The 14,938-nt window shown below is 40.4% G+C and overlaps 1 protein-coding gene across 1 annotated transcript; it reads left to right on the top strand.

Annotated features, from left to right (window-relative positions):
* Positions 1–12,034: 12,034 nt before the first annotated feature.
* LOC307214728 (olfactory receptor 5AR1-like) lies at positions 12,035–12,988 on the top strand (the record flags this gene model as incomplete). The annotated part of the gene is made up of 1 exon (XM_079973679.1): positions 12,035–12,988. The coding sequence occupies one exon, from the start codon at positions 12,035–12,037 to the stop codon at positions 12,986–12,988; it is 954 nt and encodes a 317-aa protein (XP_079829805.1).
* Positions 12,989–14,938: the final 1,950 nt, after the last annotated feature.

Genomic DNA, 14,938 nt, shown 5'->3' with positions numbered 1-14,938 from the left:
TCAAGCTCAGTGGGAGAATTCAGTATCACCTTCCAGGCAGGCAAAAATTCTTGAGGAAGGTAGGCTAATGAAAGGCATTGTCTAGTGAGGAAGTGTTACCTTGGAAGGGTCCTATGGACTCAGACTTACTTGAGGACCACATTTGTCACAGTCCTTACACAGTCCTGTGACAGTCCTGAATGCCACAGTCCTGAAATTCTTTACTCCCTTACACGAAGAGTGTCTGCATGTTACTATGTCACAGTGATTCAGTCTCCTGTTGGCTGAAACCATGAACAAAATGTTTAACAATAATTGGAACAACAAATGCTCCTGGCTGGAATCTGTCTCCGGTGACATCTGTTTTTGCTAAAGTCACTTAAAGGGAAAATACTGGAACTTTCTCTGTTAGTGTTTTAAACAACTGGAAGACTGCACTGGATATCAAAACAGGATTTTCCAAGTACTGCACTTCAACTAAAGCACTCCTACCCAGCCTCTGCTTTAAACTGAAACACACACAACATTTATTCCTCAAAGTCAGTGTTTAAGATGGGAATTGTAGTCCACCAAAATAGCAATGGCAAGGACCCCCTTTCACACCAAAATCAGACATTTCAACTTTCTATATTACACAACAACACAATTTATTACCCCCCCAAATACCACCAGGCTAGTTGAAGCCGCCTTTGTGAATCAATATAGCTCTATCTTCAGTCCTGGTTTTAGTCTGAAAAACTCATCCATTTTTCTTAAACATACTCCCCCCTTCCACCACTCCTTTCTTTCACTCTAGCATTTTTTTTAATCAGCCTCTGATGCAGCCCCCCGTCCCCCCTCTACCCCATGCACTTCTTAAAATGACCCCTCTAGTCTTTACATGAAATAAAAATAAATAATAAACACCTTTTTCAGTGCTGACTCTCCAGCCTCCAGTCCTGTCTCTCAGCACTCCATGCTCCACAAGGCATCCTGGAGATGCTGTAGGTGGTGAAGGCAGGAGACCTAGGCTCCTACCACTCTAGTTCTCCAATGCACTCTCCTTGATTTACAGCCCTGCATCTCATGCCAGGTGTGCATGAACACTCAAAAAACCCTCTTTTTCCTCTTGTGACCAGCCCAGTTCTTTTCCTTCACCCGCTCTCACCCTGGAGACTGAGGTCAACTGGGAGGGAAAGATGCAACCCCCCTGGAGAGTCTATGCAATATTTTGCAGAAATGGGAGTTAATTGGGAGAGGAGAGGAGAGGAGAGGAGAGGAAAGCAGACTCCTCAGAGAATCTATGGAACTTTTTAGTTGCTCCAGCTGGGATGAAGCTTGCAAGCTCCCTCTTCAACCTTCTTAGTCATATCTGAGCAGGATGGTAACAAGATGAGATTGTCATATTGCTCTATGCTGTCAGTGGCAAAGAAACACAATCCTGTGTATTGACTATGCTCAACTTCAGAGGCTTCCAATATGTGTCTCATTTACAATTAATTTGGCTTTTTGCTCAGAATATATTGCTTGAATCCCATTATTAAAATTTTCTCCAAAATTCATTTCTTCAAGGACTTTTTTCATAAATTCCCATGAAATGTTATCAAATGCTTTCTCAGCATCTATTAACATCAATGCTGCCTGCTTTTCATTTCTTATTTTCAAGTATTCTATGATATCTATAATATTTCTTATATTATCCTTCATTTGTTTCCCCGGAAGGAAGCCTGCCTGGTCATGATGTATAAATTCCTTCAGTATTATTTTCATCCTATTAGCCAATATGTTAGCAAACAGTTTGTAATCATTATTTAATAATGAAATAGGTCTATAATTTTTTATTGATGTCAAATCTGTCTCTTGTTTCGGCTTTAAAGTTATATATGCCTCTCTCCAAGCCTCTGGGACCTTACCTAACTTTAAGATTTCGTTCATTGTAGCTTGTAATGCTGTTAATAATTGTTTATCTAATTTTTTATAGTATTAAGCTGACAGTCCATCTGGTCCTGGCGATTTCCCCGTTTTTGCCTGACTGATTGCTTCCAATAGCTCTGTGGATGTCATAGAGGCATTTAAAATTGCTACTTTCTCATCTGTGATTTTTGATAGTTTACTTACTTTCAAATATTCCTCTATCTCTGTTTTATTTTCTGATCCTGTTCTATATAAATCTGTAAAATTCTTGACAAATTATTTCCTAATCTCTTTTGGGTTGTCTAGAATTTTTTCCTTGACTTTAGTTTTACTTAGAGTATTTTTTTTTGTTTAATTACCATGCCAACAATTGCATGCTCAAAATATATTTGTTTCTTTTTTTTAAATTTTCCACTCTACTTCATTACAGTGGTACCTCGGGTTGCATACGCTTCAGGTTACATACGCTTCATGTTACAGACTCCGCTAACTCAGAAATAGTACCTTGGGTTAAGAACTTTGCTTCAGGATGAGAACAGAAATCATGCAGCAGCGGCGCAGCTGCAGCGGGAGGCCCCATTAGTTAAAGTGGTGCTTCAGGTTAAGAATGGACCCCCGGAATGAATTAAGTATGTAACCAGAGGTACCACTGTACTGATAATCATTGGATATTGTGTTTGTAATAGCTTGATAGCTTGCTTTGTACTCTCTTTGTTTGGTTTGTATATTAACTCTTTTTCTTTATTTATCAGGGCCTCTAAGATTTCCCTTGTCTTTTGTTCTCTCAATTACTTTTGGTATGCATTTTGTTGAATTAAAAAAACCTCTTATCACAGCTTTACTGGCATCCCAAATCATCTGAAGGTCTGTTCCTTTATTTAAATTTGTCTTGAAATAGTCCCCTAACATTTTGTCTGCCTTTTCTACCAAATTTTGATCATCTAATAAATCTGCATTCAATTTCCATCTCAAAGTAGAATGTTTTTCATTTTGTAATTCTAAAATTAATGGATTGTGATCTGTTCTTGGTCTTATTTCTTTTTTTAAACTATTAATTCCAATTCTTTAGAGACCCACATTGCTTTGATTCTTGCACTGCTTTTATGCACATATGAAAAAAAGTGAACTCTATGCCTAATGGGTGCTTAAAGGTAAAGAGACCCCTGACCATTAGGTCCAGTCGTGGACGACTCTGGGGTTGCGGCGCTCATCTCGCTTTATTGGCTGAGGGAGCCGATGTACAACTTCCGGGTCATGTGGCCAGCATGACTAGGCTGCTTCTGGCGAAGCAGAGCAGTACACAGAAATGCCGTTTACCTTCCCGCTGGAGCGGTACCTATTTGCACTTTGACGTGCTTTTGAACTGCTAGGTTGGCAGGAGCAGGGACCAAGCAACGGGAGCTCACCCCGTCATGGGGATTCGAACAGCTGACCTTCTGATCAGCAAGCCCTAGGCTCTGTGGTTTAACCCACAGCACCACCCGCGTCCCAAATGGGTGCTTAGTTCTCCATATAGCTGTCAAATTTAGGTTCTCTACCATGTCACAGAATCTTGTTGGGAGTCTCCCTTCTTTAGTGTCTTTTTCCATTTCAAGTGAAAACACCCTATTTAAATTGCCCATTAAAATCATTTTCTGATCTGCAAATTCCAATAATTCTGTCATATATATATATATATATATATATATATATATATAGCTTTCTTTTCATTTGGGGCATAGATTCCAACTAATAGAATTTTTTCACCTTGTTCTACAATCTGTGCTAAGATCACTCTTCCTTGTTTGTTTTCAGGATTTGTTTAGGCTCTAATTTTGGTTTAATGTACAAAACCACGCCTCGTTTTTATTTATTTATCTGCTGTTATAATTTCCATTCCTAATTTTTTATTGATTAGGACTCTTTTACAGTATGTCTACTTGCTATGTGGGTCTTTTATAAGCAAATTACATCTAAATTTTGTTTTAGAATTATATGTTCAGTTTTTTCTTTTTTCTTTATAGTTCAAGTCATTTACATTCCAGCTCCATACCTTTAGATCTGTCATTTTATTTATCTGTTTTCTTTTCCCCTAGTCTTATCTTTTCCTCCTCTTGGTTATTTTAATTATCTATTCCCCCCCCCCCCCGTATCTCCTTCACCTGTTTCCCCTGTTTCTCCAACCGGTTCTGATGGTGTATATGGGTTATCAAAATCTCTGCCATATCTTTGGCAGGAGTCCTGTGCCTGCTCTGAGTTTGTAAGTCTGTGTCTTTGTTTCTTGTATGTAAAGGAGATTTCTTCTGGAAACTCCCATATGAATTGTATGTTAACTCTAATCAAAACATTTGTCAGGAATTTGTACTTTTGGCATTTTTGTAACAAACGGGGAGGGATTTCTTTCACCATGAAAATCAGGTTTCCATCAATCTGGAGTCTGTTTTCATAATTATTCTGGACTATAGCATCCTTCAGCTTTTTAGAATTAAATATCACCAAACAGTCTCCTGGCAACTCCCTTGCTTTAGTAGATTTAGTCCTCACCTGATAACAGCTGTCCATTGCTTCTGCAATGTAATCCTGTTCTTCACCCAAACATTCAGCAATTACGTTGGCTAGGTAGGTTTTAAGATCCAATTCCCCCTTGTCTGGGACACCCCTCATTCTTACCACCTGGGATTTCTGCCTCATCTCTAAAACCGCAACACAATCTTCAAATTGATTCGGTCTACCAGACAGTACCACAATATCAGCCCTTATTGTCTCCTGTTCCTTCTTTATGTCTGCATTCTCACTTGCAATTTTTTGAGATTTAGCCTCTAATCCTTTCACAGAAAGGTCCAAAGCTTCTGTTTTGTTTGTTTGTTAAATTTTCCAGTTTGTTGGAGATTTCTGTGACCATCTCAGTATTTTTCCCCAATTCAGCTACTACCATTACAGACTGTTTTCGCATTTCTTTTAACATATCTTTTAAAAATTCTGTCAGAAAATCTGCCATTTCTGGAGAGACAGGTCTATCAGGTGTCTCCTGCATAGATCCTCTTCTAGCCACAGGAGCCTGTTTCTTAGTTGTTGTCATTCTGAGTTGCACTACTTCTATACCAACAAAACTTATTTTCCCCCTCAAAGCAATAATTCTTTTAACACTATCTTATCACCCCTCCAAGGTCATAATTCCCCTTGTTTTGTTTCTACTGCCTGACCTTAGTTAGAGCACACAGAGTGAAAGAAAAAGAGAAAGTATCAAACAAAGGAGAAGGAGCAGTTCAGTAGTACAAATACCCTGAATTACAAAGACATCTCCAGAATGTAAAAGTAGAGATTGAAATTTTGATTAATCCTCTCAACATCAGTCTGTCACCATCTGTTGGAGCTGTTAAAGAAAAAGGTCACAAGAGTAAAGATTAATTTTCTCCAGTCCAAGTAATGTCCTCTGCCTTCCTTTTGTAGTCAAATGTAACTTTCATCCAAAATTCTAAATGCTCTGGTCTTCACCAATCAATTTATTTAACTTGACAATGTGCAAAACCTCCAGCTATTTCCAAGCACTCACCCCTTCCTCCTTGTTTCCAAGGTTAGATAAGTGTTCCCCTGCATAGCTTTGGTTTAGATTGTGAAGATCCAGGTATTTTCAAACAATTCCAAAGAATCCAGTAATATGTTGTCCAAATAAAAGGAAAAAGGAAAAAAAGAAAAGAAAAAGGGAAGAAGATTCCGGTGCTCTGGTCTTCACCAATCGTTTTATCTGGCCTGACTACAAGCCAAACCTCCAGCTATTCCCAGGCACTCACTTTCCCCCCAAAGTTAGATGAGTGTTCTCCTGCGTAGCTTTGGTTTTGGTTTAGATTGTGAACATCCAGGTATTTTCAAATAATTCCGGAGAATCCAGTAAGATGTTCTCAAATCTAGGAACTGTCACTTCAAGTTCAAGATCAATATTATATCCAATAGAGTTCAAGATCAAGATCAAGATTATATCCAATAGAGTTCAAGTTCAGCAATCAAGTTCAAACAGTATTAGCCTCACAGAAGGTATTTCTCACCAGAGGGATTAAGGTAGCCTATAAGTCTTCCACTTACAAATCTTTCCCTAGCAGTTGGCAGATAGTCAGAAAACAGAAGTTGACTTCCTTTTTGATTTCCATTTTCACCAAATTAAAAGAAAAAAAGGAAAGAAAAGTAAAGAAAATCCCATGATGTTTCGGCTTAGTAAAATTAGAATAAAAATCTCCTGCTTACCATGGCAGTCTGAGACTTGGACTCACAGATTTTGATGCAAGCGCGAGAGCTCTCAACCCCCCCCCCCACTTGCCTTTCAACAATGTTTTACCGGGTGTGTGTGTGTGTGTGTGTGTGTGTATGTGTGTGGTGGCAGAACATCACGCTCTGCCGGACCCTTCGGCGTTACACAACCCCTAGTGGAACTTTTTTTGGGGGGGAGCCTTGCCGTGGTGCTTTCCCCTCTATACCCTGCAGGTCTCGAACTGATCAAACGATCAGTTCTGCGCTGCATTTTCCTATTAGCAGGAAACCGGAAGTGCCAAAAAAACACAAACTTTTTCCACTTGTGCCTCTCACTTTATGGCCATTACAATATTTCATTAAATTAAGTCAGTTCTTTTTCAAGATGAGTTTGAGTTTCAAATACCGTATTTTTCGCACCATAGGGCGCACCGGACCATAGGGCGCACCCAGTTTTTTGGGGGGGAAATAAAGGGGAAAAAATTATTCCCCCCCCAGGCGCGGGGCTGGGGCGGGGGAGGTCCGCGAAGCCTGGACGCGCTGAGCTCAGCGCGCGCAGGCTTTGGCATGCTGTCAACTCTCCGCAAGCAGCGGGAGCGCTCCCGCTGCTTGCTGAGAGGTCCGCGAAGCCTGGGCGCGCTGAGCTCAGCGCACGCAGGCTTCGGCATGCTGGCAACTCTCCGCAAGCAGCGGGAGCCCAGCGCTGGGCTCCTGCTGCTTGCGGAGAGGTGTGCGAAGCTTGGAGAGCGTGAGGGGTCGGTGCGCACCAACCCCTCTCACCAGGCTTCAGCGAAAGCCTGCATTCGCACCATAGGATGCACACACATTTCCCCTTCATTTTTGGAGGGGAAAAAGTGCGTCCTATGGTGCGAAAAATACGGTAGATATTAACCAAGAAAGAAAATCTGCATTTGTGTTTTTTTGTGTGAGCAGTCTACTGAGTTGCCTGTTTGTCTACACCTGCTGAGTGGCAGTTGTAGTCCATAGTGTGTAAATGGCTTGATTCATTCACTTTTGGTGGTTAGGTGCAGGAAGCAGGTTTAGCCTAAGCGATCTTCTTAGGAGTTGGCCACAAGGCTGGCTTTTTGGACTCTTTGGCCCAGGGGCTCCCCTCGGAGTTTACAGTTGATTTCTGCACTTACAGAAGTTTCCTTCTGCAGGTTTTGATTGGTTCAGTTTCAGAATCAATAAAGTGGCTTGAAAGCCAACCTAAAGTGTCTGACTTTTTATTCAGCCACCAGGTCACAACAGCAGTACTCAGTGATCTAAATAATGGAATAACTAGACTGTGAGTGAATGGTCTTTGTCCTGCTCTATGTTACTCTCTTTTATTTAAAAATTATACCTCATATTTATTTATCAGATTATTTCACAGTGGCTCCCATCTAAAAAAGCCAACATAAAAAGTCCAAACTGCTAAAATCAATTTTGGTACTCATTTTTAATAAACAGTGTATACCAACAGAAGGGTAAAATAAAGCCACACTAAAACTCAGCAGAGTAAAATAGTTCTAGCTGCTAATCTGAAGTTTAAAGTGGGAATATCAGATGAATGTCTCTCAGGAGGGTATTCTACAATCTGGGTGCTTAGAAAGAAAAGGCCCTGTCTTACATCCCAATCAGTTATGCTTCTCAACATGGTGAGACACACCAAAGGACCTCTGACGTTGATCACAACTGATGCACAGGATTGTGTGAATTGCAATGGGATTTATTTTAGGCCAAAATGGTTCGCCAGTAGTGGCTTAGTCATGCTGGCCACATGACCCAGAAGGTGTACGGCGGCACGCTCGGCCAATAAAGCGAAATGAGCACCGCAACCCCAGAGTCGGCCATGACTAGACCTAATTGTTGGGGTTCCCTTTACCTTTACCTGGGCTGGGCCCCCTTTTGCCTGGTGGGGTAAGGACTAGAGGAGCTTCAACTGAGGGGCAGAGTTCTGACCATGTCATGATCCTGTGGGGTGTCACAGGAAAAAGATCTCCCTCTGACTTTTTTGAGGGGATGGAGTTGTTTGTACAGATGCAGAAATGGCATTGGGCAGGATCAACATAATAAACGGGGCTCCTCATAAGGGGTCTGAGGAGGGGGATTGGCCATGGAACCCCAAGCTTAGGAGTTGAATTCCTGGTTGGAATCCTCACCCTGGTCAGCCAGCAAGATCTTGCAAGCTTTGCTTGCACCACAAGGTTCAACACTATCGGCACATGCCTCCACATTTGGTGGGAATGCTCTAAAATTCAACACTTTCGGACATTAGTCCTACAAGAAATCTGCAAAATAACAAAACAGGTATTAGAAGCAACCCTAGAACTGATCCTATTAAATATCTTCCAAGAGAACAATACACACTCAAAATACAAAGAATTCATAAGACACTATCCAATGATAAGTATTTTGGCACTGTTAGGTTGGCTTCAATGTTCATGAGTTTGGGAATAGACTATGATACCCCTTTTTGAGGAGTGAGGTTATTACCCCTCTACTACTATCCATACCAGGTCTTTCTACCATTACTACTGTGTCCTTTCTTCTAGCAGATCAAGATAATCAGGTGACAGCAAAAACTGCAATTTTTTTAGCAGGGGCAATTAGAATAAGATATTTTATTTGATTATTGATGTATACCTCCAGAACCTATTTTTTATAGTTAAGTATTTATCCCTGTCTTCAGTATATTCCATTTTATTTTACTGCTATGGCTAGTGGCTGATGCAAATAAAGAGTCTTCTGATTCTACCATACTCTTTATCAATGAGCTTATTTGAAAACAAGGTAGAGAAAAATAACTAATGAGGATTGGGACCATATTGTGTGGGTTGAATGGAAAGCCAGTAGTCCTGTTTCAAACCAATTAAGGATGAACAGTGGGAACAAGAACAAATTCCCACACAGCATGTCCTCAAGTGATTATGCTGAGAGGTCCTACACAACATTTTAATGATACAGCTCTCATTCATATATTTCAGGGATTTGGTTTCTAGACCAAATGAAGTATAAAATGAGCAGTTCTATCTACGCATCTTGATTTGGAAGGCTTTAGAAATGACATCTATCATCTTCACAGGTAAAGTTACTTGGGCTATGTTGACTAACCTGATAAAATCTCAGTTATACAGATTTTATTTTCATTTTCTGTTCACAAAAGTTGTATGGCTGGCAGACCTTGCTACATGTTGTCTCCTGCATGTTGCCTGTGACTGTTAAGAGACCAACAGATAATGCAGATCTCCATAAATGTGGACTGAAACTAATTAGCCAAGCAGTGTTTTCATGAGGCTTTGCAGCCAAAGGGAAGAGATAGCTCAGTTGGTAGAGCATGAGATTCTTAATCTGAGGGTTGTGGGTTCAAGCCATATTGCAGGGGATTGGACTAGATGATCGTTGTGGTCTCTTCCAACTCCAAAATTCTCTGGTTCTATGTATTTGCAGCTTAAACATTCCAGGCATGTTCCTTTTTTATTTGGCACAGCAGCCTAACAAATGAATGGGAAGACACCCTTTCAGTAGGAAGAATAGAACAATTCTTCCCAGCTTTAAATTTCTGTTTACTCAAGTGGCAGAGATGATGCCATTAAAAGTAAAAAGAATAAGGAAAAAGAAACATGAAATTATATGGAAGCCTAAAATTTTATGGATTTGGAAAGACTAGATGGAACACTCCCTTTGCTGTAGTAGCGTGCTACAAGGGCTGATTAAGGATGTTCTAAAAGATCAATGTTTTGTGAACAAAACATATGGATGATGTGGAAAACTTTGTGATGCTAGTCATAATTAGACATTGGTGAATCAGTTTCTCTTAGTGCCTCATTTTTCCAGTGACTAATTTGCAGTTTGCAAAGTTTTATTTTTTTTAAAAAAATGCATATCAATTTTTGATGGTATTTTGCCTAATCAAGAAAAAAATATTACAGAATCCAAACACTTCCATTTATCATTATAAGCTGCTTGGGGAAAGTGGGTACTATGTTTGTAGATATCATCCACTCCTGTCAAAACGTATAGTCATTTTTTTAAAAAAAAATCCTAGTTAGTGAATGGGCAAAATGAATTAGGCTAAGACAGTGCCATTCAGTGCCACACTTTTCTAACCATTCTGTCTGTGCACACATTACTGCTTGTCAGATAAAATGACCCCTGTCTCTTTCCTCTGTGTACTGGTTACCCAACCCCCTTGCGTCAATTTCTGGGGTGTTGGGGGAAGAAGAGGGGGGAAAGTGTAAAAGTGTAAGTCTGTGTCTTCCTCTGACTGGGCTGGTTAGGTGAATCCTGCCTTTAGTTTCTAATCTCAAATTGCATCTCGGAGAAAAGCAGGTGTGTGAGCATTTTGCAGTGGAGAGCAGAGATAGGGTTCAACACCCTCTCCTGCCTTTCATTTGAAATTGCTCCCTACCCTGCTGTTTTGTGCCAATCTTTGGCACAACCTGCATTCTTAGGTCATAAGTCTGTCCTGTACTGACTTACGGTTGCATAACATTGAAACCTCAGCTTAGAGTTTGCAATATTATGCACATGTATTTGGGCATAAAATCTACTGAGGTCAGAGTAGCTAATGCCTCAGTAAAACAAGAAAACATGGGATTGCAACTTCCCACCTTCTTTTAAAATATGGGGAAACTCTGCCCATGCTATATATTTTATTAATTATGATGAGAGGTCCTAAAATGTGAACAGTGAAAATAAGGAATGAGTGACAAACCTACATTTGTGCTAGGTCAAAATATTATCTTCTACAGAAAATAGCATATGATAAAATAAAGATGACTACCACTGCATCACATCTGAGGTTGCCCACATGAATGGCACATTGTGTATTATGAGTGAAATGACCATGGCTTCCATTGGTTTGGTTCAGAAATAAACTAGACACACACACGCACAAAGAAATGGGGGAAAGGAGACTGAACATTTATGTGCCAATCTGTTTTTTGCTCCCTGACCCTCAATTGGTAACAAGAACTGTCCCGGTCATTTGCTGTTAGTAGGCTGTGGAGAAGAATCTGAACATCCACAGAGGACCCTTGAGACAAGAGCAAGTGAAGAATTCTTGATTGCTTACCTCTTCTGTGAGGTAAGAACTTTGAGTTCCTAAAGCTCATTTCTGGGGTGAACTTGCCAGGGTTGAGAGAGGAAGGGTGAAGAGAATATTACTTTACATGTTGCTATGTGTTACACCTAGAGAAAAGGTTAAGCAGCTCCATGTCACCCTAGTCATAAGCATGTGGCCTCATAAAACTACTGCTGTTTGGAACAAAATGTTAAAGATGATTTGCTATTCTGTGTCATATCGAGTATGGAAGTAATTCTCTTTCATTATTGTTCTCAAATGAGAGCACACCTTTCTTAAATGGAAGAGGGAAACTTCACAATTATTGAGTTTGGGATTCACGGATAATCGGAATATGCACTTTCTCCTCTAGCAAGCTGATTTACATGTCATGACAGAACATTCAGAAGAACCTAGCACTTAATTCCTCCCATTGTGCTTCAAGTCATGGAACGTGATATTTTAAAAGATTGTCATGGTTTCTGATCCCTTCTGCAATTTTCATACAAGTCATCAGTTGATTGTGCATTAATTAGCCCCAATGCTGGTAAAGATAGACATAACTAGGGGTAGATGAGAATTTGGTTTGGATTTTAATGAGAAACCACCCAGTTTGCACTTTTCAAACCCACCTAATAATATGGGGGGGGGGGAATGCATATATTTTGGAAAGGGTGTACAAAAATGAATACATTACTGGAAATAATGCAGAGAACTGAATTAGGTGAAATCACTTGCCAATATGTATATATTAATTGAAACTTCATGCAAAAATGTGTTTATTGAAAGAAATTCACACAAAAATGCTGACACATTTTCATGAGAATTTTTAAGAATAAAAAAATAAAATTACTTGCTTTTTATTTCATTTTTGCTTTTCCTCTTAGGGAAACTATGGGATTAATGATGGAGTACCCAAATCAAACCATGGTGACTGAATTCATCTTCGTAGGCTTTATGGAACATCCTGAGCTGTGGGCCCTTCTCTTCCTGCTGTTCCTCTTGATTTACATTGTCACAGTGTCAGGGAATCTTGGCATCATCATACTAGCCACCCTTGATGCAAACCTGCACACTCCCATGTACTTTTTCCTTAGCAACCTATCCTTGGTTGACGTTGGCTATTCCACTACTATCGCTCCCAGGTTGCTGATGACCTTTCTGGATAGCAATAATGCTATTGCATTCACAGAGTGTACCGTGCAATTTTTCTTTTTCTGTCTGTTTGTCACAGTTGAAGCTTGCCTTCTAGCCATTATGGCTTATGATCGCTTCACTGCCATTTGCAACCCGTTACTTTATTTTGTTGCCATGTCTAAAAAGCTCTGTCTGGTCTTAGTAATAGGTGCATATATTTGTGGTTTTGTGAATTCAGCTGTTCAGGCTTCGTTGATATTTAGCCTTTCTTTCTGCAGCTCAAATGTTATCAATCATTTCTTTTGTGACATCCCTCCCATCCTGAAACTTTCCTGTTCAAGCACAGAAGTGGCTAACACTGTGCATTTCATCTTTTCTACTGCAATAGTCACAACCACTTTGTTGATTATCCTCATCTCCTATATCTACATTATTTTTGCCATCCTGCGGATTCGCTCTGCTCAGGGCAGGCACAAAGCTTTTTCCACCTGTGCCTCCCACCTCACGTCTGTCACAATCTTCTATGGGACCATTATCTTTATGTATCTGAGGCCCAATTCCAGTGTCTCAATGGATGAAGATAAAATTGTTTCAGTGTTCTATACTCTAGTGATCCCCATGCTAAATCCATTGATCTACAGTCTGAGAAATAAAGATGTGAAAGATGCTTTCATCAGGATGAGAGGGAAGATTTCATTAAGATCTCATTAAATTAATTCAGTTATTCTTCAAAATGAGTTTGAGTTTCCAGTAGATAATAAGCAAGAAAGTGTGTATTTGTTCTATTTGTGTGTGTGTGTGTGTGTGTGTCCTGGTGTGTTGCTTTTTTTTACCATTCCACACTTAATAGTCAGTAGGTGGCATTAATAGTACATAGCATGGTTGGCTAGCACCTGTCTGTCTTGGGAGACAATGGATGAGTTTGTCTTCACGGGTGAAGTCAAAATGTTGGAGAGTTACGTTGGGCGATTGGACATTGGGGAAGCCTTGATATTGGGTAGAGGGCAGCTTGTAGCCTCTGCCTGCCCCTCCTTGGTTAAGGGTATTTTGTTAAAGGGATCCAGGGAGGTGGGGTGGCGTATGACTGACGCCCAGACAGGGACCAGGGTCATATCACACCTCTAACAGGGACCTGCCAGGGGGATCCGCTATTTGATGTAGGTCATAGGCCCACTCCCCATGGTGGTCTACCATTAGATGCATTCCCAGCAGATGGACTGGAGTGATTTAAACTGGCTTCACCCAATGTTTATGGTCTTTCCTCCTTTGGTCACTACTGTGGATACATGATCTGTCTCCAGGCATTAGTTGGAATCTCCTTTCTTGTAACTTAAATCCATTGGTTTGGGTCCTAGCCCCCAGAGAAGGAGAAAACAATCTTGCTTCATATTCCACATGGCAGCTCTTTAGATATTTGAAGATGACTATTGTATCACCTCTCAGTCTTCTCTTTTTCAGGTTAAACACACCCAGCTCCCTTAACCATTCCTCATAAGGCTTGGTTTCCAGACCTTTTATCACCTTGGTTGCCCTCCTCTGCACACGTTCTGGGGATCACGTAGAACCCCCAAAAGTGGCATGTCTGGGAATTTCCAGACATATGGTAACCCTACTATTAACTCACGTTCAGCTTGTTGTCTACTAAGACCCTTATATCCTTTAAACATGTACAGTACTTACTGGTAAGCCAGGTGCCACCCATCTTATATTCATGCAGCTGGTTCTTCCTGCCTAAATATAGAACTTAACATTTCTCAATATTGGAATTCATTTTGTAAGTTTTGGTTCAGTCTGTTCAGGCCAGATTGAAACAACAACAACAACAACAACAACAACAACAACAACAACAACAACAATTTATTATTTATACCCCACCCATCTGGCTCAGTTTCCCCAGCCACTGATGTGGGTGGAGAATTTCCTTTGCTGAAATTCTACCCACCCTCCATTCTTCCCAGTCTCAGTGGAGGATTTTGAATAATCTATTACATGCAGCTTGCATTTTTCAGCTTGGCACTCAAGCTACAATATCATTCTGCTAGTGGTGTGCTGTGTGTGATACACTCCAAAGGATACACGTCACTGACAGCAGAGCTTGTGCAGGAGTTTTTAACTGTTCAAAAACATGCACTATCTAGTCAGAGACTCCTGAGTAAGCTTAGCAATAATGGGAATAGGTGGGGACAGTTCCTCTAGGGATAAGTAAATGACTGAAGAGGAGGAAGCTTACAGTAGGAATAAACAGACCATTCTCACAATGATGGGATGCAAGAAGTGGGTCACACAAGACACGCTAAGACTGTTTCTTTTGAATTTCTTTATAAAATACCTGATGTTATCTGAGCAGGGTGGTAACATGATGAGACTGTAATGCCATCCATGCTGTCAGTGGCAAAGAAACACAATTCTGTGCATTGACTGTGCTCAACTTCAGAGGCTTTCAATATGTGTCTCATATCCAAAAGAATGATTGGTTGGGATGCAAGACAGGGCCTTTTAAACTTCAGATTAGCAGCCAATCCATTTTATTCTACTGTGTTTTAGTCTGGGTTGCCTAGTTTTTATACTATTTTTTTTGGTCCCTCTGTTGGTTTTAACTGATTACTAAAATTGAGTGCTAACCATGATTTTAGTAGTTTGAACTGTTTTCATTGTCTTTTA

The sequence above is a fragment of the Podarcis cretensis genome (assembly GCF_951804945.1).
Source record: "Podarcis cretensis genome assembly, chromosome: 1".
Lineage (NCBI taxonomy): Eukaryota > Metazoa > Chordata > Lepidosauria > Squamata > Lacertidae > Podarcis > Podarcis cretensis.
Note: the sequence above shows the minus strand (reverse complement) of the source record. Positions and strands in the feature narration are given on the sequence as shown.